General features: G+C 36.8%; 1 protein-coding gene across 2 annotated transcripts in view; it reads right to left on the bottom strand.

Moving 5' to 3' along the window:
* LOC123537473 (homeodomain-interacting protein kinase 2-like) overlaps positions 1-26,444 on the bottom strand; it is a 62,964-nt gene extending 36,520 nt beyond the window's left edge. Inside the window, exons 1-2 of one of the 2 annotated variants that reach the window (XM_045321195.2) lie at positions 26,138-26,444; positions 14,747-15,751 (exon numbers count right to left, since the gene is read on the bottom strand). In XM_045321195.2, the coding sequence (XP_045177130.1) occupies positions 14,747-15,738 (992 nt within the window). In that variant the 5' untranslated portion in view covers positions 15,739-15,751; positions 26,138-26,444. Of the gene's footprint in view, positions 1-14,746; positions 15,752-18,987; positions 19,125-26,137 lie in introns of those variants that run through there. The other variant, XM_053528174.1, reaches the window with a different exon arrangement.
* Positions 26,445-27,674: the final 1,230 nt, after the last annotated feature.

The following is a 27,674-nucleotide window of genomic DNA, read 5'->3' as shown; positions in this document are numbered from 1 at the left end:
AATGTATTACACTGGAGGTGGCAAGTCAAGATGCATGAAGCAAAACCTATCACTATTAACATACAACCTGTCTACTGCAGAAAAAAATCGAACAGTTTCTTGTTCACAGCAAGGCTGAACAGAAGGAAATAACCATTTTCTATTTCCCTATTCCACTTCCTTTTAATGCATACTATTCCTACTGTTAAGATAGGCCACAAGGCCAAGAGCAAACTTGGACGTCATTCTGTATTCCTGAATATTTACCTAAAAATTGACATGCTACAGTTATTTAACAGCATTTTTTAAATGGTTCATTAAAACCATTATTGTTCTTTTTGCAGAACTCATTCAGTTTGTAACCCGCCCGCTTAGCTCAGTAGGTAGAGCGTCGGTCTACGGATCGCGGGGTCGTGAGTTCGATCCTCGGGTGGGGCGTATGTTCTCCATGACTATTTGATAAACGACATTGTGTCTGAAATCATTAGTCCTCCACCTCTGATTCATGTGGGGAAGTTGGCAGTTACTTGCGGAGAACAGGTTTGTACTGGTACAGAATCCAGGAACACTGGTTAGGTTAACTGCCCGCCGTTACATGACTGAAATACTGTTGAAAAACGGCGTTAAACCCAAAACAAACAAACAAACATTCAGTTTGTTTACGTTTTTCGCCATTTTGGTAAAGGGAAGCTACTCTCGGTGCTTACTGTGTACGCTAAAATTTAAGATTGCCGATATGTTCCGTAAATAATCGAGTGGTTTATATTTCTTTTTAACAAAATTAATTTCATATAAATTTACATTTACAACCATGATACTAATTAAAGTATTATCTTTAACCGAGATCAAACTGTGAACAAAAAAACTGACACGAGGTGACACGCTAACTGCCGATGATTTTTGGCCATTTGATCGTAACAAAAAGAGGATCACACCTTTGGTTATCAGTTTGAATTGAGAAACTCCTGTCATTTTGTCGTTTTTGGTGAAGTCACGCGAAACTTAGCAATCATGTGTTCCTCAAAAATCTGTTATCTTAGGGGATTCTCGCCTAAAAATTGGTTTTGGGAAGAAACATGGCCGCTGAAAGGGGTCAAATAAGGTGGTCGGGAGGCAATTCCAGAGGCCGCTGACCGCGGATGGGATGTGGCCGCTGAATAAAGTGATGCAATAGAGGAAAATCTGTCGGGGGAGTCACAAAATGACCGCTGAACAGGTGACAGCTGATCATAGGTGCCCGTTAGTACAGGTTAGACTGTATATCGGAAAATTAACCTGAATAAACTGTATAATTTTTAATGACTATAAGAATCTAATGAAAAGAAGTTAATTCCAAACATGTACAAGGTTATTCATGGTGATCAATAACTAAAATCAATTGCAAAGACTTTTGATAAAAAAAATTGCAAAGACTTTTGGAAAATTGATCCCTCTTTTCATCCTGAGGTCACTTCTTTTTTTCAATCTAGTTAATTATTTTTTTAAAAATACTTTGTATCCACATATATCCTGTTACATTACAACTTGGGGTAACTTTTTCATACAATTTATAATGCCTGTTACAAGCTTTTATCTGATTCTGTTCATGGTAACTTGAATCAAATTTCATGGTGTGTATGTTTACTTATTTATAACTGTTGATAGCATTGAGGCCTTGAACTCGGAACAATGATCTACTTGAACTTAAACTGGCCTCTCAGCCGGTACTGTGGACATGTACAAACATCTTACTTATTTTTTCATGCCTTTTTTCTTTCTCTGCTTAATAACATTACATAAAATGTTCATGAATATTGTAACAAGAGGGCCAAGATGGCCCTAGGTCGCTCACCTAAGAAACACTCCATAACAGTGTAAAACATGTTTGACCTAGTGATTTCATGGAAACAAATATTCCGACCAATTTTCATTAAGATTGGACCAAAATATTGGTCTCTTGCGATAAAACAAGCATTTTCTTAGATATGACCTAGATTTTGACCCTAGATGACCCATGTTCAAACTCGACCTAGATTTTATCAAGGCAATCATTCTGATCAAAATTCATGAAGATCAACTGAAAAATACAGCCTCTATCACATACATAAGTTTTTTCTTTGATTTGACCAAGTGACCTAGTTTTTGACCTCAGATGACCCATATTCAAATTCGACCTAGATTTCATTAAGGCAATCAACCTGACCGAATTTCATAAAAATCAATTGAAAAAAACAGTCTCTATCGCATACACAAGATTTTTCTTTAATTTGACCTAGTGACCTAGTTTTTGACCTCAGATAACCCATATTCAAAATTGACCTAGATTTCATCAACGCAATCACTCTGACCAAATTTCATGAAGATCAATTGAAAAATACATCCTCTATTGCATACACAATGTTTTTCTTCGATTTGACCTAGTGACCTAGTTTTTGGCCCCAGATGACCCATTTTCGAACTCGGACTAGATTTCATCAAGGTAATCATTTTGGCTAAATTTAATGAAGATCAGTTGAAAAATACCGCCTCTATTGCATACACAAGGTTTTTCTTTGATTTGACCTAGTGACCTAGTTTTTGACCCCAGATGACCCATTTTCGAACTTGGTCTAAATTTCATCAAGGGTATCATTCTGACCAAAATTCTTGAAGATCAATTGAAAAATACAGCCTCTATCGCATACACACAAGGTTTTTACATGATATGACCTAGTGACCTAGTTTTCGAACCCAGATGACCCATTTTCAAACTCGGCCTAGATTTCATCAAGGTAATCATTCTGAGCAAAATTCTTGAAGATAAATTGAAAAATACTGCCTCTATCGCATAAACAAGGTTTTTCTTTGATTTGACCTAGTGACCTAGTTTTTGACCCCAGATGACCCATTTTCGAACTCGGCCTAGATTTCATCAAGGCAATCATTCTGACCAAAATTCATGAAGATCAATTGAAAAATACAGCCTCTATCGCATACACAAGGTTTTCCTTTGATTTGACCTAGTGACCTAGTTTTTGACCCAAGATGACCCATTTTCGAACTCGGCCTAGATTTCATCAAGGTTATCATTCTGACCAAAATTCATGAAGATTAAATGAAAAATACAGCCTCTATCGCATACACAAGGTTTTTCTTTGATTTGACCTAGTGACCTAGTTTTTGACCCGAGATGACCCATTTTCGAACTCGGCTTAGATTTCATCAAGGTTATCATTCTGACCAATATTCATGAAGATTAATTGAAAAATACAGCCTCTATCGCATACACAAGGTTTTTCTTTGATTTGACCTAGTGACCTAGTTTTTGACCCGAGATGACCCATTTTCGAACTCTGCCTAGAATTCATCAAAGTTATCATTCTGACCAATATTCATGAAGATTAAATGAAAAATACAGCCTCTATTGCATACACAAGGTTTTTCTTTGATTTGACCTAGTGACCTAGTTTTTGACACCAGATGACCCATTTTCGAACTCGGCCTAGATTTCATCAAGGTTATCATTCTGACCAATATTCATGAAGATTAATTGAAAAATACAGCCTCTATCGCATACACAAGCTAAATGTTGACAGACGACGGACGACAGACGCCAGACGACAGACGGACGCCGGATAACGAGCGATCAGAAAAACTCACCTGAGCATTGCTCAGGTGAGCTAATAAAAGTTATGGACCAGACCTAGATATTAATTACATGTTTTCAAACAATGTGAACATCTAGTGTTAAAAGGTTCAATGCATGCAATATAAGAAGCCATGAAGTTTCATAATAAACAGATCTGTCAATCTGTGAGTAAAATTTTAATCCAAACAATTCACAATGTCGTAAGTTATCATACTCCATAATTCAAAGTAATAAATGTTTGTTTCAAAATTTATGCCAATGTAATTCACAGACTTCCCATACACAGGTAAAGGAATAAGTAAGACTGAAAATGATTACAGTACATGTAATTCCATTTTTTTTCCTTTGTTGTGACCTTGTGCTCTAAATTTCTTCAATTTGCTTTAGACTTTGTCAGAAGATTATAAAGAAGACAAAACGTCAAGGTACAAGTTCCTAGAGTTGTTCAAACTGGTGACCTAGAATCTGATGTACTCTTACCTATTTACAGTCAGGCCAAAATTAAAAATATGTTTGTTTGCTGTCTCCCTACCTACCCACTTAAAATACTGTGCCCCAAAAGTTTTTATTTGGACAATGCTGGTCAACATTTTTTTTTTTTTTTTTTTTAAAGTTGCGATATGACAATTTATTTATTTATTTGGGTTTTACGGCGCACCAACACAGTATAGGTTATATGGCGCCAAACAGGACTACAAATTTTGGTTCCATGGCTCATTTACATCGAAATAAAAACATGAGGTATGGAATCAAAATTTGCATACCTGCTGGAATCACAGAGTAACTGCAAAAACCAAGTGTTAAGACCCTATTAGTCGCCTTTTACGATCATGCAAGGGTAAGGCAGTGATTCCAATTCTTTTCATACACAGATCGTCCCAGAACCACATGGGGCTGCGATATGACAAGTGCCGCATAGATTTAAAGTAAGCAAAATAATAAGTAAGAAAGTTAAATTGTATTATTTAATTTCATCCTTTTATACAACATTATACAGATTTGTCTTAATTTTACAGAACAAATATTCTGTACGAAACAATCATATATATCTACTTGTGAAAGTAAAATCCCCCCACCAAAAAAAGATATTGCCTACCTACCTACCCAACATTAAAATGTAGGCTCGGGAGACAACAAAGACTTTTTTAAATGTGGCCCCAGCTAAAATGTTTGTTTAAGGTAGTTCTGCACGTTTGGATCGAAATTATTTCTACAATGTAGAATTTGATTAAACACTGATTTTTCAAAACCTCAGAATATACCTAGAACATTAAGCAAATAAAAAAGATATGGTCGTGTGCTTGATTTTTTGCTAGACTGATTTGAAAAATAGGGACCTCATGCAATATTTCATAATGAGAGTCTATGGGAAAATCATAACTTTCTTAACATTTTCGCGAATAGAAATTTTTCTACAATGTAGATTTTGATGAAACTTCTCACAGTTGTAAATAAAGACATGGCCTATAATTTGATGAAATAAAATATATAGGTCCGTGTGCTTATTTTTGAGATATCTGACCATGATTAAAGCAAACCGGACATTTCACGCTAATTTTAAGACGTTATTTTGAATTATGTAACATGTGATATGTTTTAATATCATATTTTGACTTTACAATATAGCAACAGTGCCATTGTAATAAATTTACTTACAGGTTGCAATTAATTCATAAAATGATTTTCTGTTCCGTACGCCGAATCCAGTCTTTATTCTACGTTTTCCGGAAAAATGGCGTCACGCCATCACTTCCGGTTTATCAAACGTGCAGAACTACCTTAAGTGGGCTGAAATAAGTCATATTTCCATCTAAAGTGGATACAGTTACCAAACTATATAATGTAACAATAAGCTGATTTCCTTCCCACCAGGAAATTTAATCTCAAGCCAGTAGCTGAAAAAAAATCATTCATTGCAAGCACAGACTAGCCACTAGACTGATAATAAAGAATTTGTCACAAAATTTCAACTTCAGTATTTTTTTGTTTATTTCATGTAATGACAAATGCAAGTCTATTTTAGTGATGATTGTAATGTTTTCATGATATTGGACATAGGATATAGACTGGCTATATTCACAATTTTACAAATAAAAATTAAAACAAGAGGGCCTAAATGGCCCTTAATTAACTCACCTGAGTAACACACTGTAACAGTGTAAACATGTTCATGGAGACAAATATTCTGACCAATTTTCATTAAGATTGGACCAAAAATCGTGGCCTCTTTTAAGTGTAAACAAACATCTTTGATTTGACCTAGTTACCTAGTTTTTGACCCTACATGACCCAGATTTAAACTTGTCCAAAATTTCATGAAAACAAAATTTAATATTCTGACAAAGTTTCGAGAAGATTGGAGCAAAAAAGTGACCTCTATCTAGACTAAGAGTGTTTGCAAACTTTTTCTTTGATTTCACCTGATGACCTAGTTTATGGTCCAACATGACCCAGATCCAACCTTGACTTAGAGATCATCGAGACAAACATTCTGATCAAGTTTCATGAAGATTGAGTCATAATTGTGGCCTGTAGAGTGTTCACAAGCTTTTCCTTTGATTTGACTGGGTGAACTAGTTTTTGATCCTATATGACCCAGATCTGAACTTGACCTAAAGGTCATCAAGACAAAGATTCTGACTAATTCCAATGTGTTTCAAACTTTAATTGTGGTCTCAAGAGTGTTAACAAGGTTTTCCTTTGATCTGGCCTAGTGACCTAGTTTTTGATCTAACATGACCCAGTTTCGAACCTGACCTAGAGATCATCAAGACAAACATTCTGACTGACCAAGCTTCATAAAGATTGAGCCACAATTGTGGCCTCTAGAGTGTTCACAAGCTTTTCCTTTGATTTGACCGGGTGAACTAGTTTTTGACCCTATATGACCCAGATATGAACCTGATCTAGAAATCATCTTGAGTTTTTGCAAGCTTTTTCTTTGATTTCACCTGATGACCTAGTTTATGATCCAACATGACGCAGATCCGACCTTGACTTAGAGATCATCAAGACAAACATTCTGATCCTATATGACCCAGATTTGAACTTGACCTAAAGGTCATCAAGACAAAGATTCTGACTAATTCTCATGTGTTTCAAACTTTAATTGTGGTCTCTAGAGTGTTAACAAGATTTTCCTTTGATCTGGCCTAGTGACCTAGTTTTTGACCTAACATGACCCAGTTTCGAACCTGACCTAGAGATCATCAAGACAAACATTCTGACCAAGCTTCATAAAGATTGAGCCACAATTGTGGCCTCTAGAGTGTTCACTTTAAGCTTTTCCTTTGATTTGACCGGGTGAACTAGTTTTTGACCCTATATGACCCAGATATGAACTTGATCTAGAAATCATCAAGACAAAGATTCAGACTAATTCTCATGAGTTTCAAACTTAAATTGTGGTCTCTACAGTATTAACAAGATTTTCCTTTGATCTGGCCTAGTAACCTAATTTCTGAACCCACATGACCCAGTTTCGAACTTGTACTAGAGATCACCAAGACAAACAAATGAAACATTCTGACCAAGTTTCATAAAGTTTGTTTTGTTTTTGGGTTTAACGCCGTTTTTCAACAGTATTTCAGTCATGTAACGGCGGGCAGTTAACCTAACCAGTATTCCTGGATTCTGTACCAGTACAAACCTGTTCTCCGCAAGTAACTGCCAACTTCCCCACATGAATCAGAGGTGGAGGACTAATGATTTCAGACACAATGTCGTTTATCAAATAGTCACGGAGAACATACGCCCCGCCCCAGGATCGAACTCGCGACCCCGAGATCCGTAGACCAACGCTCTTACCTACTGAGCTAAGCGGGCGGGCTAAGTTTCATAAAGATTGAGTCAAAACTGTGGCCTCTGGAGTGTTAACAAGCTATATCTTTGATTTGACCGGGTGACCTAGTTTCTGACCCCACATGACCCAGATTCGAAATTATACTAATGATCATCCAGATAAACATTCTGACCAAACTTCATAAAGATTTAGTCACAACTGTGGCCTCTAGAGTGTTCACAAGCTTTTCCTTTGATTTGACCAGGTGAACTAGTTTTTGACCCTATATGACCCAGATACGAACTTGATCTAGAAATCATCAAGACAAAGATTCAGACTAATTCTCATGAGTTTCAAACTTAAATTGTGGTCTCTACAGTATTAACAAGATTTTCCTTTGATCTGGCCTAGTAACCTAATTTCTGAACCCACATGACCCAGTTTCGAACTTGTACTAGAGATCACCAAGACAAACAAATGAAACATTCTGACCAAGTTTCATAAAGATTGAGTCAAAACTGTGGCCTCTGGAGTGTAAACAAGCTATATCTTTGATTTGACCGGGTGACCTAGTTTCTGACCCCACATGACCCAGATTCGAAATTATACTAATGATCATCCAGATAAACATTCTGACCAAACTTCATAAAGATTTAGTCACAACTGTGGCCTCTAGAGTGTTCACAAACTTTTCCTTTGATTGACCGGGTGACCTAGTTTTTGACCCAACATGACCCAGATTTGAACTTGACCTAGAGATCATCAAGACAAACATTCTAACCAAGTTTCATAAAGACTGGGTCACAACTGTAGCTTAAAGAGTGTTCACAAGCTTTTCCTTTGATTTGACCGGGTGACCTAGTTTTTGACCCCATATGACCCAGATTCGAACTTGACCTAGAGATCATCAAGACAAACATCGAGTCATAATTGTGGCCTGTAGAGTGTTCACATGCTTTTCCTTTGATTTGCCTGGGTGACCTAGTTTTTGACCCCACATGACCCAGATTCGAACTTGTCCTAGAGATCATCAAGACAAACATTCTGTCCAAGCTTCATAAAGACTGAGTCACAACTGTGACCTCTAGAGTGTTCACAAGCTTTTCCTATGATCTGGCCTACTGACCTAGTTTTTGACCCCACATGACCCATTTTTAAAACTGACCTAAAGATCACTGAGACAAACATTCTGACCAAGTTTCATAAAGATTGGGTCGCAACTGTGGCCTCTAGAGTGTTAGAAAGGCAAATGTTGACGGACAAAGCACGCCGACGCACGCCGGACAATGACCGGTCACAATACCTCACCTTGAGCACTTCGTGCTCAGGTGAAAAGTGCTCAGTTGAGCTAAAAATAATATATCATAGTCTAGGAGCTATTCTAACATCAACATTATGAAAAGCATTCTTATTTACTTATATCTCCTCTAAATCAAATATAACATATAAAATTCCAAAAGATTTATAAGTTTTAGAAAATGCTACACATTAATCTGCCTATCACTCTCTCTGAAGGATCTAAGTTGATCTTGACAACACATAACCCATTCCTTTATACACACCTGCCACCATGCATGATCAAAACAGGTAATTATCAGCTGGTTATGGATCTGAATATTAAAATTTTATAGCCAGGCAATACCCCCATTCCTTCCCCTCAACCCTAGTCTGTGTTCAGACCCAGTTTTGTTCACAGGAGGTAACTCCTCAGGCTATTCAAATTTGGTATAATTATGTGCTTTTTCTTCTTAAAGCACTCGTTTTTCACATAAAAGAAGAGAACTTTTTTCCAAAACAAGATGATAGAAAAAAAAATGAAAAAGAATCTTAAAGATTTTCATGTCCGTAGCCAGACTACATCAACCCCTCCTCCCACCACCCCAGTAATAACCTTAGGGCAAGTGCTCTTCAAAGTGAACTCTGACAACAGATGTTAAGGATTAAGGGTTATTTTTGGAATGACAGTCACCAGACAGTATAAATAAGAATATGTTTGCGAAATTAGCTCTTGCAAGCCACTTGAAGTATAATTACAATCTTTTGCATTAAATCCAGTACACTAGTTTCAGAATTAAATGTGCCGTGCCATGAGAAAACCAACATAGTGGGTTTGCAACCAGCATGGATCCAGACCAGCCTGCGCATCCGCGCAGTCTGGTCATGATCCATGCTGTTCGCTTTAAAAGCCTACTGGAATTGGAGAAACTGTTAGCGAACAGCATGGATCCTGACCAGACTGTGCGGATGCACAGGCTGGTCTGGATCAATGCTGGACGCAAACCCACTATGTTGGTTTTCTCATGGCGTGGCTCAAATTGTCTCACTTAAATCCCTACAATATCACCTTATTTTCTGAAAGGCAAAAACCAATCAAGTGTAATCAAGTTTAGAATCTCTAATTTGCTTTAAGATATTGGATGAAATCGAAATTAAACAATCCAATGACTATTTTAAGACAGAAGAAGAGAAATTAAACAAATAACTTTTATATTTCTAAGAGAACTACTAGAAATATATTAACAGAAGAAGTATACATTAACAGACTTGTTTCTCTCAAAGTTCAGTCAAATCAAAAACACCTGATTAATAAAATTGACAAAGGATGACTATAGATGCCACAGGGAAAGAATCTCATGTTTGAGCCTCTCTACAAGCTACTCTCTACTTGCATCAAATGTAATGTAATACGCATTCCATATACCCTATCTGCTATACCAGCACCAGAACATGTATACTAAATAGGGTTCAAATATACAATGTACCGGTACATGAAATATTTACAACAAAAAATCTGTTAAATAAGGCAGTCTGAATGACAGCTAAAGACAGCTAAATCCCCCACCACTGCTATGGACAGTGAAAGGGTAAACCTTTGACCTTTAGCTTTGACTTTGACCTTGAACTGACATGGCTGACTCATGAATTCTGCACAATGTCATGATGAGGTGATCATTTGACCCAAGTTTCAAGAAAATCCTTCAAGGGGTTTAGGAGATACAGAGCTGAAACCTTTGACCTTCAGTTGTGACCTTGACCTTGAGTTGACATGGCTGACTCATGAGTTCTTGATGAGGTGATCATTTGACCCAAGCTTGATGAAAATCCTTCAAGGGGTTTACGAAATACAGAGCGGACACAAAATGGAAGGCTCAAACCTTTGACCCTAAGTTGTGACCTTGACCTTGAGCCGGCATGGTTGACTCATGGGTTCTGCACATCGTCTTGATGAGGTGATTATTTGACCCAAGTTTCATGATTATCCTTCATGGGGTTTAGGAGATACAGAGCAAACACAAAATGGAAGGCTCAAACCTTTGACCTTGAGTTGTGACCTTGACCTTGAACCGACATGGCTGACTCATGGGTTCTGCACATCGTCTTGATGAGGTGATCATTTGACCCAAGTTTCATGATCATCCTTCAAGGGGTTTAGGAGATACAGAGCGGACACAAAATTGAAGGCTCAAACCTTTCACCCTAAGTTGTGACATTGACCTTGAGCTGGCATGGCTGACTCATAGGTTCTGCAATTCGTCTTGATGAGGTGATCATTTGACCCAAGTTTTATAAAATTCCTTAAAGGGGTTTAGGAGATATAGAGCAAACACAAAATGGAAGGCTAAAACCTGTGACCTTCAGTTGTGACCTTGACCTTGAGCCGGCATGGCTGACTCATAGGTTCTGCACATCGTCTTGATGAGGTGATCATTTGACCCAAGTTTTATGATTATCCTTCAAGGGGTTTAGGAGATACAGAGTGGACACAAAATGGAAGGCTCAAACCTTTGACCTTGAGTTGTGACCTTGACCTTGAACCGACATGGCTGACTCATGGGTTCTGCACATCGTCTTGATGAGGTGATCATTTGACATAAGTTTCATGATCATCCTTCAAGGGGTTTAGGAGATATAGAGCAGACACAAAATTAAGGCTCAAACCTTTCACCCCAAGTTGTGACCTTGACCTTGAGCTGGCATGGCTGACTCATGGGTTTTGCACATCGTCTTGATGAGGTGATCATTTGACCCAAGTTTTATAAAATTCCTTCAAGGGGTTTAGGAGATACAGAGCGGACACAAAATGGAAGGCTCAAACCTTTTACTTTGACCTTGAGTTGTGACCTTGACCTTGAACCGACATGGCTGACTCATGGGTTCTGCACATCGTCTTGATGAGGTGATCATTTGACCAAAGTTTCATGATCATCCTTCAAGGGGTTTAGGAGATATAGAGCAGACACAAAATGGAAGGCTCAAACCTTTCACCCTAAGTTGTGACCTTGACCTTGAGCTGGCATGGCTGACTCATGTGTTCTGCACATCGTCTTGATGAGGTGATCATTTGACCCAAGTTTTATAAAATTCCTTAAAGGGGTTTAGGAGATATAGAGCGGACACAAAATTGAAGGCTCAAACCTTTCACCCTAAGTTGTGACATTAACCTTGAGCTGGCATGGCTGACTCATAGGTTCTGCACATTGTCTTGATGAGGTGATCATTTGACCCAAGTTTCATGAAAATCCTTCAAGGGGTTTAGGAGATATGGAGCGGACACGAATGTGTTACGGACAGACGGAAGGACAGACAGAGACCATTCCTATAACCCCCCCACCATTTGTGGCGGGGGATTAACAAACTATCTTAAGATATAACAAGAGCTCGTCGAACACGAAATGCCCCCCTTGATGCATTTAGTAATTGCACAAGGAACAGAAATTATATGCTCACTGTAAACAAAAGTACTATCATTCTGGTTTAATCTGACCTTGACCTTTAACCTATTAACCTAACTAGAGATTACAGATTGATCTTGGCGCCATCCACTGAGCCATTTTTGAATGTTCCAAATTTCAAGACCAGCTCAAGGTCAAAATCAAGGTCAAATTTCATTTAGGAACAAAACAATGTGTATGTGGTCCAAATTTGAAAGCGGTGGCTTGAGAAATGTGAAAGCAGGTCACTAGATCAATTTCAAGGTAAAGTTCATTTCCTACCTTCAAAAATGTGAAAGTAGGTCACTAGGTCAATAACAAGGTCAAAGTTTTTTTCAGTACACAAACCTATGCATGTGGTCCAAATTTGAAGGCTGTAGGTACAGAAATGTGAAAGTAGGTCATTAGGTCAAGATCAAGGTCAACTCATGTCAAGGTTCATCTTGCCACTCAAAACTATACATGTGGTCCAAATTTGAATGATGTAAGTTATGGACATGAAGATTCTAATTTTCCCTATATAAGTCTATATGAACCATTTGACCTCTGAGGTAGGGCCATATTTGACCCGAGAGGGATAACTTCAACAAACTTGGTAGAGAACCACTAAATGACGCTACATTACAAAATACCAAAGCCATAGACTTTGCGGTTTGGACAAGAAGATTTTCGAAGTTTTTCCCTATAGACGTATATGTAAACCATGTGACCCCCAGGCGGAGCCATATTTGACCCTAGGGGAATAATTGGAATAATCTTAGTAGAAGATCACTAGATGATGTCATATACAAAATATCAAAGCCCTAGGCCCTGTGGTTTTGGACAAGAGGTTTTTCGAAGTTTTTTCCTATATAAGTCTATATAAACCATGTGACCCTAGGGGTGGGGCCATATTTGACCCCAGGGGAATAATCTGAACAATCCTGGTAGAGGACCACTAGATTTTGCTACATACCAAATATCAAAGCCCTAGGCCCTATGGTTTTGGACAAGAAGATCAGAAACCATTTAACTGTTCCTGGCCAATGTGACCTTGACCTCTGACCTAATGACCTCAAAATCAATAGGGGTCATTTGCTGGTCATGGCCAACCTAACTATCAATTTTCCTGACACTAGGCCAAAGCTTTCTTGAGTTCTTGCCTGGAAACCATTTTACTGTTCCTGGTCACTGTGACCTTGACCTTTGACATACTGACCTCAAAATCAATAGGGGTCACCTGCTGGTCATGACCAACCTCCCTATCAACTTTCGTGACCCTAGGCCTAAGCGTTCTTGAGTTATCATCCGGAAACTGTTTTACTGTTCAGGGTCACTGTGACCTTGACCTTTAACATACTGACCTTAAAATCAATAGGGGTCATCTGCTGGTCATTACCAACCTCCCTATCAACTTTCATGATCCTAGACCCAAGTGTTCTTGAGTTATCTTCCGGAAACCATTTTACTGTTCAGGGTCACTGTGACCTTGACCTTTAACATACTGACCTCAAAATCAATAGGGGTCATCTGCTGGTCATTATCAACCTCCCTATCAACTTTCATGATCCTAGGCCCAAGTGTTCTTGAGTTATCATCCGGAAACCGTTTTACTATTCAGGGTCACTGTGACCTTGACCTTTGACATACAGACCTCAAAATCAATAGGGGTCATCTACTGGTGATGACCAACCTCCCTATCAACTTTCATGATCCTAGGCCCAAGCGTTCTTGAGTTATCATCCGGAAACGGATAGGTCTACATTCCGACCGGCCGACCAACAGACCGACCGACCTACCGACCGACATCTGCAAAACAATATACCCCTCCTTTTTCAAAGGGGGGCATAATTATATATTAGCTAGCATATGTGTGGGTACATCTGAGCAACACATCTGCAATAAAAATCTACAGAATGCTGTTTTTGTTCCAGTGAATACAAAGAGGCAGCAATGGTAACTTTTTTTATGGAATTTTATCATATAAATGCTTTTCTGTCTGCAAACGAACATGGTTTTCTTCTGATCGCCATGTTACAGAAAACTCATCATGACATACACACTAACCGTAAATATGACAAATCTCTAGGAACTTGTACCAAGAGAGATCTATTGTTAGCACTAAAAACTGCTGCAAGTACATACATTGTTCACAACAGTGACAAGATTTATGTAAACTGTTCGGAATCACTTCACATAGAGGGTCAGATTTTGAAGTTCGGAAGTAATTTACTTTCCCCTTACTTTCCCTGTTTTAATGGCTCGCAGGCTGTATGGTTATTATTTGGAATACTTGTAAATTATAAGCCACTACAATAGCACATTTTATCTGATGGCTAAATCATACAGCCCCTATGTTCCGCGTCAGGGGCAATAAAAATGCCAACATAGAAAAAACCTGCAGGAGTTACTTCCCCTGTTAATGAAGAAACTTACTTAAAAGAAATATGACAGAACAAACACAAGGACAGGGGCAAGTCTAGGAAAAAGACTGCAACATACAATTTTTTTTTTCATATTGACAAGTGTGATTATTGGGAAATTAAATTTTGTGCTGAGTAACGAGTAACATTAAATGCCTTTAGGAATGAATGGCACGAACAGTATCTACAATAACTACATTCAGAATACCAATTAAAGCAAAACCAAGGTTCTTACAGATACATGTATTGAAATGAAAGAGCTTACCTATAATATCTTGACTGTAGATATGTTGAACAAACAGCTTTTGAGACATGGCTTGCTGATCCAAAGTCAATAACCTTGACCCTGTACGGAAACCGTACTGGATCAACCAACATAATGTTCTCTGGTTTAAGATCCGCATGAATTAATCCTAAATTTTTTAACTTCAATAAAGCTGTTAGCACTTGTTGCGTTATGGGACGGATATATTTTAATGGTAATGGTTGGAACTTGTTATGTTTCAAGAAATCATACAAATTCTGTTCCAGCATTTCAAACACCAGGCACGTGTGACTTTTATGCTGAAAGCACTCATGTGCTCGCACAAAATTGAACTCATCTGCATTCTCTTGACTTAATCGTGACAAAATATTAACTTCAATTTGACCTTGACGTGCATATGAAGGATGATTTTTCAAAATTTTTATTGCTACGATTTCATTGGTTCCCTTCTTCCAACATTTGACAACTTGCCCGAACGTCCCGCGTCCAAGAAACTCCAAAACTTCATACGAATTAGTCATCGAATACAAGACCTCATGCTGAACGAGGGTATAGTCACCCTCATTGTTTGAGGAACTCGTGGTTTTGGAAGTGGTGGTCGTAGTATTTCCGTTGTCATCATCGCTAGAGATCGCAGTCGCTTCCGTAAGTGTTAACTGCATCTGTAGATCTAGATTGTTTATATCACCTCGTTTTCGTTTAATGCCACACCTTTTATATACACTAGCCACGTTGGAAGAGTTTGCTGCGTTATCCAACAAGAGGTTGAGGTTTGATGCTGACAAGTAATTGGCGTTAAGTGTGTGTTTATGATATTCCCCCGACTCATTACGGGCCTGAGGGAAGATGTATGTATTTTTCTGTCCGTCTGTAAAGATGGATGGGCTCGAGCGTCGTTGGTTGACTACATAGTCACTTGTGGGTTCAAGTTTCACCTTTTTAAAGTTACTAAATGCGCTTAATTTAGACGCTAGATAGAGCTCCTCTTGCATTGATCTGGCCAGTCTGAAAACAGAATAGGAAATAATTTGAAAACCACTAAGATTTTTTTGAGAAAATAGCTAAAGGGTAAATGACAATAGATAATGCACGTAGATAAAACATTACATGCTCATCCTTACACAGGTCCTCATTACATTACCATATTGTGTCCACATTCCATACAAGATATTTAAAAGAAATTCTTTACTCTCATGCAAAAATGTTTAATTTCAACACCGGTAGTACCTATATGCTACATTGTTCAGTAAACCTCCATTTTTTATGATGCATAATACAACAAAGTGTGAAAGTAACAAGAGAGGATAAAACTCAGAATCCATTATGAAGAATCAGAACAAGATATAATTATGAAAACTGCCAATTTTTGTATTTTTATATTTGAAAGTGGCCATTCCTCAACTGTGAATTTACCATTTTATTACTGCGAAGTAGCCAAAGATCAGTCATGATAGGTGAGGGGCGAGCGATTTGAAGTCAGCGACCTTGACCACTTGGCCACGGAGGCCCATATTATCATAATTAATCTATTATTAACAAATTTTGCAGAATCATGAAGGAATCACGTGTGTCCATAGGACACCTATGATCATTCCTGTCACTGTATGCATATTTTTGACTAAGTCAGGGGTCTTAACTCTGGTACGGCTGTGTGAAATCCCCATTAAAACACCAGGTGCACAAAAAAAACATTCAATGAAGTTGTATTTCTTGAGATATCTACTGCATAAATATAACTTTGAACCAACGGTCAGACGGATGCCAAGGGCAAATCTGTGTCACCCAATACCTCAAATGAGCCTTTATTTTTACCTGCATGTACCATTTTTCTTGTGGCCAATATAAAAATTTAAAATACTAATGTCCTATTATTAAAATTTAGATAAAGTGATATATTACAACAATGTCAGAGGCAAATGCTGATGTTAACCCCAAAGTTGTTGATCAGTCAAATTGTCAAAGACAACTTTTGCACCATGTGTAGGGATATCCTGAATAAATAAAATAATTTATATACTCCCACTAACTTTCTATTTTATTTACTCAGTTGAGTACGTTATCAGTCACTCTTGTATGCACTGTTAATATACATGGTTCTTTAGGTGAAAAATGTGGATGAAAAATTAAAATCCATGAAAAAAACTTTTGCTGATCTGTATGCCAACGGAAAATTACTGTACGGTTTATAGTACAACAACACAGTGTAGATTATGGCACCAAACAAGACTAAAAGTTTTGCTCTCACGCCATCATGCAAGGGTAAGGTAGTGGTCTCAAATCATCATACACAAGTGGTTCCAAAACTGCATGGGACTGGGCACTAGACAACTTTTGGGGACAGGTACCCATACCCTCATGAAGGGGAATTTTTCGTTGTTTTTAAGACAAAGGGGAATTTTAGCCATATATGTTACTACTTTTCACACTTATTAATACTGTTTTCAATCATTGCTTTCAAGTGTACACACACTAATACTGTTTTCAATCATTTCTAACAAATGTAACTATATTGCAGCAGTAACATTCCTTAGAGGCACTACAGGGCACTAGTCTATAGACAACATTTGGGGACAGGTACCCATACCCTCAGGAAGGGGAATTTTTCGTCGTTTTAAGACAAAAAGGGGAATTTTAACCATATATATGTTACTACTTTTCACACTTATTAATACTGTTTTCAATCATTTCTATCAAATGTATAGTTATTAAAACAGTTTTCAATCATGTAATAAAGAGTCCATTTTTTTTGGTTTTTGAGGGGAATTTTCTTCGGAGAAACATACTATATTATGAGGGGAATGGGGCCATATTCGGCCCCAAAAACGGCCAAACGAGTGCCCTGTGGAATCATTTTTACCCAATCAACTTTGTCAGGTGTACTATTGGACAATATTTACAACTTCACATTCAAGAAATACAGGGGTATCCCAAAGAACTGATCAATGGAAATTCTATATTTAGATAGGCTGAGAGTATTTTTAATTTACCAAATAATAAAAAACTGAAAATGGCAACTGTGTTGATCTGCCAAAATAATTTAATACAAGTATGTTTAGTTTGTACAATGCCATGTTATTCAAACCTAACAATGTTCAACAAAACATTTTTATCAACGCAGAGCTTATTTTTGCTCATTGTAATAAAGCCTCAAGCAAAACTGACAACTTTAAAATTTTGAAGTTCTATCTTTTCATTCTGATTGAAAATACAGATAAAACTTTCAAAAAATCAACGACTTAAAATTGGCCCACAACTGCCAATTACGCTATATAAATTGTAATATACTTAAAATACCTTGGCCAAAATCAGTATTTATGAAAACAATTATCATTTCAGTGCGACATTAACTGAATAGGCAATACAATTTGAATTATAACACCTTTGTTAAAATTATTAATCTGATTCATTAATTATCTTTTATAAAAATTACGCTTTCCTTTCAACCAAATTTTTAGCAATGTTATAATTGACAAAAAAATACCAGTAAACTACCGGCTGAACTGACTGACTTTTAAATACATATCAAACTGTTGAAAGCTGAATACACCCTAAGCTGGCCTACATTCACCTAGCGTTACATTACTTTTACCATGTTTAACAAAGCCGATGTTTGCTAGAGGCTTAACAAAGGAAAACTTCCCGCCAAAATTTATGATTATTAAGATGACAGTATGAAATCAATTCAAACAGGTGAATTTTATTTAATATCCTGCTAAATTGACACAGTATGGGCAAACGCACTAGCGAAATTATCCAGCAATCCCTAAATCATAGTCAATAGAAGACTTATTGATCACAAACTCAGCTAGGGTATGTCAATAAATTCTGAAGCCAAAAGGCTTACAACAAGATTAAGAAAATAAAACTCTTGAATTGTAAAAATTCAATCAGTTTATTGCTAGCCTAAATGTAGGAACTGCCCATCAGATCAAGTCTACTGTCAACAATTCAATCACTATCAATCAGAACACTTGGATCTAAATGATTTGCCATATATAGGAATGTTTTAATATCGGCTCTAAGTGGATTAATTGACAGTTCACAAACCCATAGTCGATGACATTTGAAAATCAGAATACATTAACCTTCTGACCGTTATTTGAATAATTAATAAATTAAGACACTTCATTAATACAAATGAAATGAAATGGTTTGATAAACACTGTTATGTAATGGTATAAACTTAACTTTGTTAGAATGACACAGCAAACTAAGACACCAATGACAAAATGATATGTTACCTTCATGTTGACATGCATTTTACATCTTAAAACATCCACAGTTTAAGAAATTTGTTGTCAAATTTTCACATAAAAGTCTAGCCTTAAACATACTGAATATTCTCCAAGGAGTGCCACATTAAAAAATATCCAAACAATCCCTTAAAATGCTATTTTTATCTGATCTGTATCGTTGAAAAGCTGTATGTTGTCTTCAGTGTGTCTCAATCCGTGCCTCTGTTTACATCAGTCAAGCAAAACATATTGATTGCTCCCCGTCATGATTAAAAATAATAGCACAACAGGCGGAATTATCTTACTCGATACGGTTACATTATTTTTTTTGCTAAACGGGCTAGTTTGCTCGAAGACATGAATTAAATCATTACAATCTAATGAAATACAATATGAACAGTTCTGACGATGACTGATAAATATAAGAAAGGTAATTAGGATCAACAAGAGTATTGGTATATATCGATCAAAGTTGTTACGAATTCATCAAGGCTGGCTTTTAAGAGGAAATTGGGCCTGCCAATATTACAGACTGGCCGTCAATACTGACTGTCTTATCAACATTTGAGCCGCGCCATGAGAAAACCAACATAGTGCGTTTGCGACCAGCAAGCTGCATGGATCCAGACCAGCCTGCGCATCCGCGCAGTCTGGTCAAGATCCATGCTGTTCGCTATTGGTTTCTCTCATTGCAATAGGCTTTGAAAGCGAACAGCATGGGTCCTGACCAGACTGCATGGATGCGCAGGCTGGTCTGGATCCATGCTGGTCGCAAAGCCACTATGTTGATTTTCTCATGGCGCAGCTCATTTAATATGCACTTGTATTCCAATATAGTGAACATGATGATGATGATTTTCTTGTAGACAGATTGCCTTATTCCAATAAAGAAACTTTCAGAAAAGTAATTTTCCAAATAGATTTTAAGTCTTAAATAGAAAGTATCCATATTTTTTAAACTCTATTTTTCAAAATCGGGGCAGAAGTTTCACACAAGAAGATTTTTAAAGTTTCCACTATATACATATAGGGAAAAGTAACCACGCCCTCTGGCGGCCACGTTTTTTGACGAATCAAAATAATTTGAACAATCTTGGTAGAGGGTCAAACAAGGACCATTTGTGTAAAATTTTTCTAAAATCAGGCAAGCAGTTTCATACAAGAGGATTGTTAAAGTTTCCACTATATACGTATAAGGAAAAGTGACCACGCCCTCTAGCGGCCATGTTTTTTGACGAATCGGTATAATTTGAAAAATCTTATTAGAGGGTGACATAAGGACCATTTGCGTAAAATTACACGGACAACGGACACAGCATGATCACAATACCTCACCAAGAGCACTCTGTGCTCAGGTGAGCTAAAAATTAAATAGAGAAACACCTTCTGACCAAATTTTTCTGAAAACAGGAAGTAAATGAAGCTTCTTGTGTATTAATATGGCTTTTCTATATGACCTGGTGACCCAGTTTTTCATTTCATATGACCAAGTATTTTATTTGTAAGAGGTTTTCTTAACCAAGTTTCATTGCACCGAAATGGAGATCTATATAGTATTAACAGTAAATTGTTAAAGGTGTTCGCAATAGCTCATGAGCACTTCTAACATTCTGTAGATATTAAGTTTGTTCATGGTAAAGGCTGAAAGACAACCAATTAGAAAATAGTGTGGTATTAATGGTGTGGTCATCTTTATTTCAATATCAAAGCCAATATTTACATGGAAAATCCCTGATTTTGTCAATTTTTCAATATTAAAATCAAATTTATGGAGAAAATCTTAGTAAACAATGCCTTTATCATTCCTTATCAGCTAGTACCTGGAATTTTCAACTGAGCATACTGGAAAACAATGACTGACTGACTGACTGTAATAACAAGCACTGTGCTCTTCAAAATAGAGAAAATAAAATAAATCAGGGGGTCCATCTCCAAACTACTAGTATATTGAATCTCTAATAGACAGATGAACCTCTAATGGACAGAATGGGCAAGGTAAAAAGAATTTCAACAAATCTGTAGCTTTCATAAATTCATTGAGCTATCTACATGTACAATGAAATAAAGGCTTAAAAGTAAACCCTGGGAGAGAAATACTAAGGTCCCTACTAGGGCTTGAACCCCAGACCTCATGATCCGTAGGCGGACACTCTTAACCACGTTGCTAAAGGGTTAACCTACTTATAAACCTACTATCACTAGGGGTGTGTACTGGTTCTCGATATGTATCGAATACCGGTATTCAGGGTTTGATCGATACATCGGATCTAATGTTCCTGTATCGATCAAAATAGCAATCAAAAACAAACAAACTACATGGTAAATGGCCTCAGTAATTGTTCTCCTCCAGTTGGAGCAATTTGTTTACTCCGGAAATGCTTTTTTACCACGTCACACCTGAAAGTCAATCAGCGTTCAACAAAATCGGAAAAATGTAAGTATACGGTACCCGGAACAGAACTCTTCCCGTAACTAGGTAATTTTTGCGTTGGTGATTTTTCTTTTGTCTGCAAATTCTAAGCGTACTGAGCAAATTAAGAATAAATCTCCACCATAATCATGCCGCCACCAAAAAGTAAAGTCTGGTCGTACTTTGATAAAACTATTGGAGGTACAGACTGCAAGTTATGCATCAAAAACGTTGTTAGTAAGGGCGGAAACACTACAAATCTCGTGGCACACTTGCGAAGAGCGCACAAGATGGATTGTACGCTGCATACATCTGATGCAAGTAATTCGTCACACATATTTTTACAAGCAAGGTCAATGTTGGGTGCAAACGCATAAGACTGCATGATTTTCCTAAAGAAAAATGCATCCAAGTCATGTGATTTTGTCACAGAATAGACCGATCTTAAAAGTGATTAATCAATACTAGTAATAAACTTCATATTGCACTACTATAATATATGGTCTTGTGCTCTTTTATTATTTCATTAGAAAATATCATATGATATATCGAATATCGATACAAGATCAGCGTTCGACACTAACGGTGTCCCGGAATCCCGAGGACACCAAAAATCCGCAAGGGATCCTAAAGTTCACAATTTCGGTGTTCCGTCGGGACTCTTGATTTTCAGATAAAATATGATTCTAAAAAAAAAATGAAATTCCCCAGTCTTGTTCGCTCAAACACCGCTCTTTTGCTAAGCTAAGCGTTCAGTTGACCCGAGGTCCCGGGTTTTGACCCGCGAAAATCGAGAAAATCTCGTATTTTACCCGCATAAATTACGGCACGTGCGTCAGCTTGACTCGCGGAAATTTACTTAGATGCGTTCCAAGTTCGCTAGTTCTGCCCCCTGTCAATCAAAATCCCAGTGAATTTCAATATTGTTCGCCAGCACAAGCGGAAATATGGCAGTAGGCGGAGCGTCGTATGTTAATTAGCTACCGACAGATGTCAGTCACGCCACGCGCCAAATGACACGTGCGATAAGCACGTGCGACAAGGCATATTGTACTAAATACAAACCGCGAGAGATAATCGCGGTTTGTATTTAGTACAATATGCCTTGTCATTATCAAAGGTGTTTATTGATCAATGTTTACATGTTAATTGATAAACAATGCAGCCTTAGATTATCATGTTTGTACCATTATTTTGTGTGCTCGATACGATTACATAAGCCGGTCGGCCGTTACGGTCTATAACAAATTTATTATCATTGCCGAGGCTTTGTTTGGGCAAAACAAATTAAATAAGCAGAAATTATACGTGGTATGATGAGAAAATAAAGTTAAAACAGTTATCTTTTCAAGAACTTTAACTGTTACTTTTGTTTTACGTATTTGTCTCTCGTTTTCTAGACCGACAATTTCGAACATTTTTATCATTTCTTACAAGATTTTTCTAGTACAAACTAAAATTAAAAGCCAATAAAACGTCTGCATTTACGAAAAATATGATCACTGTTGCCAAAGCAGCTCTTATTTAGAAGAATTTGCTGATAATAAAAGCATGCAAACACTAAACCCCACCCACTTTTAGGCAATGTGCAAAATAAAACAACTAAAATGAAATGTTTAAGAAAATCTGTTATGACCAATGTACTAGTTGTAGATAAAGTCTGGGAGTTGCATTAATAAGGCCTAAAAAATCTTTGTATCTGGTAACATGCTCAAAAAATTAGGATAGGTAGGTCGGAAATTTTTTTTTTTTTTTTGAATTTTTTTTTTTTATTTAAGGGAGACTTCGGAATTTTTTTTTATGTCAAAAAAATGATTACTAATAAGGGGGTTATAAGGGGGAATGAACTAGGCGGCATACATTTAGACGAACTACAACAAATGACAGAGGAGTGCGATGGTAGTGAAGATGAGGGGGAAGAGGACTTGGACAGAAATGACATTATTCTTTTACAGCAAAAGTCATACAAGCTATTGTTGTCATTGATGTAAAATGGAAATAAAGTGGAAATAAAATACATGTAGTACTGTAAACAGTTGTGTTTGTTACATTTTAGTTTTTTCATGTTCTTACCACATTTTGTTATCAGGGACTCCTAATTTTCAGCAGGGATTCCTAAATTTCCCAGCAGGTATTCCTTCGGGATACCTGGCAAAAAAGTTAGTGTCGAACGCTGAAGATACAAATTTTTTATTTATAGTACCATGATATAGTCGGGTTTCAAACATAACAACATTAGCTATGAATAGCTATTGACCGATCATTTTGTATCAATACAAATATTGTATCGATCATTAACGATAGGCTAAGCACCCCTATCACTAGGGCTGTAACGAATACACTAAGGGGCAAATATGATTCGTATCACGAATACAGGGTGATGATACGAATATTCATTCATGAATATGAATTCTATAATAAAAGGTCACTGAACATTATGTGGCTTTTGCCAACACAGGGTTCAAGCTAGCCCAGAAAAATTGGGAGAAGTGACTTCTCCCTTCAGTGTAAATAGGGAGAAGTTTTCTCAGAACAGGGAGAAGTGAGGCTGCGGGTCAAAACAGTCATTAATTACACCGTATATTACAGTTTTGATGGTACAACACAAAGGAATATTATTTCAAAACAACACATATTTTACTTATAAGTACAAAATGCCAAGTATAAAATACAAATGCACACAGTGAGCATGTATTTATGCAGTAGTTTGACACATTCATCATCAGTATTATAACAGGCATGTGTAGTGTGATTTGTTGTTCGGCTCATGTGTCATGACCCATTGCATATGCATCAAATTTTGCCAGTCTACATTTCTAATTCTTATCCCTGCACACCCCCGTCTTAAATCCCCGCTGGTCAAAATCCGGATATCCAAAATTTTATGTCCGGATACTGATACACTTTCATAAGCATTCCCCAATTCTTCAGTCTAAAGAATATCTTTGACAAATTGTGATGATGCAAAGACAATTTATCAGCACTGGACAGTATCTGATATTAAAGTCTACAATGACAATACCTTTTATTGAAGAAAATTTAAAAAAAATGTTCATGAAATACCGGCAAGTTGTCACCGCGAGCAGACATTCTGACAGTCTACTTTTGTTTTCAAAAACTTTTACAAAAAGATAAAAGCCAACGTGTTCTTATCTAAAATTGATTGTGATTGATTTTTATTGATTGAAATTAAATATCTGTTGTCTGAATTTCAATTTAATTTGTGTATAACACGAATACTTATGTCTGGCAGCCGCAATTAAAACCATACATTACAAACAACTCTGGTTATTATTCAGAGCTTTTCTTTACGCCCTATCGGTCAATTTGCGATCGGCTATCATCCTATAATCAGCTACTGACTCTTGCGCCGACATACTTGTGTTTTTGTTTTTATTTACCCTACTTTTGACAGTTTTTAGTTGTTTGTTTTCACACGTGATGCACACATTTTTTATCCCTGATGCACAAAATCAATTAAAGGCAATTTTGTTTCGCCTCGTTTGATTGGTGATTCCAAAGTTTTCGACCAATTAAAATCATCCTAACGATATTCGGTGATAGGCGGAGTATACTTTGTTGACAGGTGAAGTTCACAACCCGTAACGGGATAAGTTTCGCTAATTGATTATGTAATGTTTTTACAAGCTGATTAGAAGCTGATAGATGTGATATATACATGTATGATAACTGCCTTGGGCGCCAGATTTTAGGGCGACTTGTTTTTCGCTTTTCTGTACAAACAGAGCGAAGTCATCAGAAAAAAAGCAACCACTTCGCTCACGTCGCCTAGAAGCGTGGACCCTGCAACAATATATTACAGTCTGCTAATAGTACTTACTGGGTACTCAAAACACTGTTATTGTAAACTAATACTGTTCAAAAGTAAAAAAAAAAAAACAGTCATTATTTAAGCTTTGCATTCAAATGACTTAAACTGTTAATTGTTTGGCAAAAAAATGAGTAGAGGCGACCAAAAACTGACGACATGTCTTTTGCAGGAGGATCCCCTATTTTAGCTCAACATGTTGTTTATGTAGAGTTTTCGGATGTCGTAAAATGGGAATTCCCACATGTTGAAATCAAATATTAGTTATATAAATTTGATTATGAATTCAATCACATTTCAAACCCAGAAAATTATGAAAAGCATTTTATTAATGGTAAAAGGTAAACCAATATCAAAAATCGGCCCTATGACTTATCGAATCAATGTCGTGAAAATATTTGTCTACTGTTGTGGGTGGGGTTATACGAAGAAAACGAATAATTCATGCACAATGCACTATGAAATGGGAGCATTTTAGGTAGATTTCTTGTGTTTAAAACTGCATGATCCAAACTAAAATTACATTCAAGTAATTTTAGTTCTAAAATTACATTCAAGTAATTTTAGTTTGGATTATGTAGTTTTTATTTATATTCGTAAATATTCCGTTCGTGACATGGCGAATAATGAATACAATTCTGACAAAACTGTATTCGACTAAATCGAATATTCGAATGTATCGTTAAGCCCTACCTATCACCACATATGTATCCCTAAAATTGGGCCATAAAACAGTTTGGTGGTCAAATCAGTTCAGTAAACAACCATAGACATAGTCAGCAATGGCCTGGAATTCCAGGACCATGACTACATGTACAGTATTATAGGCCTATAGAAATTATGCGTTAGTGATTTATGCAATCTATTATATGCAGATTTATAGGAGCTTATAACACAAAATATATGAAAATATATACCTAACAACCGTTTTGACCTGTCGGCGTTCTTATCCAACAGCTTGTCAAACCTCAAACATCACGCGATACCAGATTTTTGTTTACCAAAACTCGTGAAAATCCAAGCATTGTTTTGGTAAAATATGGTTACGTTTTGTGGCAATTTTGAGGTAATTCTTGGTAGATCTTTTCACTGGTTAAACTTTGTATGTCACCTTTCTTATCATTTGTTAGAAACTCACTATGTTTTCTTGTTTCAATCACGAAATAAGGCTTCCAGAGCCATTATTTTATTATCACTCCTAATGTATCACTCTTCCCCATTCAAGATCATGAAAAGTTCAGACCATGAAACGAAGAGGATTTTTGCTGACGGGTCAAATACGACTCAGTCCCTCTTTAAACTGATATTGCTGTGTGACTAAAACGTATTATAAAACAATATAAAAATGGCTATGCAAGAGTATGGTATAAATTCACAGTCACTGGACAGAAAAATTTGATAGCCAGTCAATTATTCTCGGATATGTTATAATTTGTCCCTTCGATATATCACAGACGTCATGTGACGTCATGGATACCTGTCTTAAAATAGAAACCAATAATCTGGAGGGAAAAGTTCATCAACGATAATTTGCCAAATAAGACTATCGAGTAGAAATGAAATTAGTTCTCACAAAGTGACCTGTCTTAAACATTTTTTAAAAACTTAGACATTTTTTGATAAGACGGCAACAACTTCGTGCTATTTAAAATCATATAACCCCCCTTGTATACACGTGCAAATAGGCCGCCATGAATTATTTCCCTTTCGCTGGTTATATTATACTAATTATTAATTTCATTCCAATGATATATAAAAACTTTTTAACGCCTAGATCTATCGGGATATTATGATATCAGACACAAAATTAAAAATTTCACTGGAAAAAAAAGGACGTGACAGTTAAGATGTAGAAAGGCAGGCAGCTTTGAAGATGAAATGTATTAGATCTATAATTATAAAGGTAGATTTCCTGGAAGCACCCAGAGCACCCCACAGTCAGGATAGAGCCATGCACTGCAAGTAGGCCCACAACAAAAAAGGAAAACTGTAGCAGAAGTCCGCTTTCACTTTAAGTCACACGTTGCTTGCACTTTATTACGGGCGATTTAATATTGGCGTCGGTACTTTTCATAATTAAGGCACCGCAAAGACAGTATGAAGACAAACTATAACAATAGAGATCTGTGTAATCTAAACAGATTTTAATTTTTCACTTGTTTTAGATTTTAGAACATTATCAAACGAGTTTTCCTACGACACTCGTAAAAACTTTGAACAATACACAGTAGGCCTACATAATCTTCTTCTGTTAGGACAGTTGCATAGCTGTATATATATATATATATATAAGTCCTGAAAAAATTGAAAACAGAATGGTCAAAAATGCGGATTAAACTCATCTACATCTACATTGTACGACAAACTGTCAACTTTGACCATTAATTGGCGGTGCGCAAGAAAAGACAACAGTTAAGAAATAAGAAACATGAAGTAAAGTATTTATAATACAGT

The sequence above is a fragment of the Mercenaria mercenaria genome, chromosome 17, assembly GCF_021730395.1.
Source record: "Mercenaria mercenaria strain notata chromosome 17, MADL_Memer_1, whole genome shotgun sequence".
NCBI lineage: Eukaryota > Metazoa > Mollusca > Bivalvia > Venerida > Veneridae > Mercenaria > Mercenaria mercenaria.
This window is presented reverse-complemented; position numbering and strand designations above follow the sequence as displayed.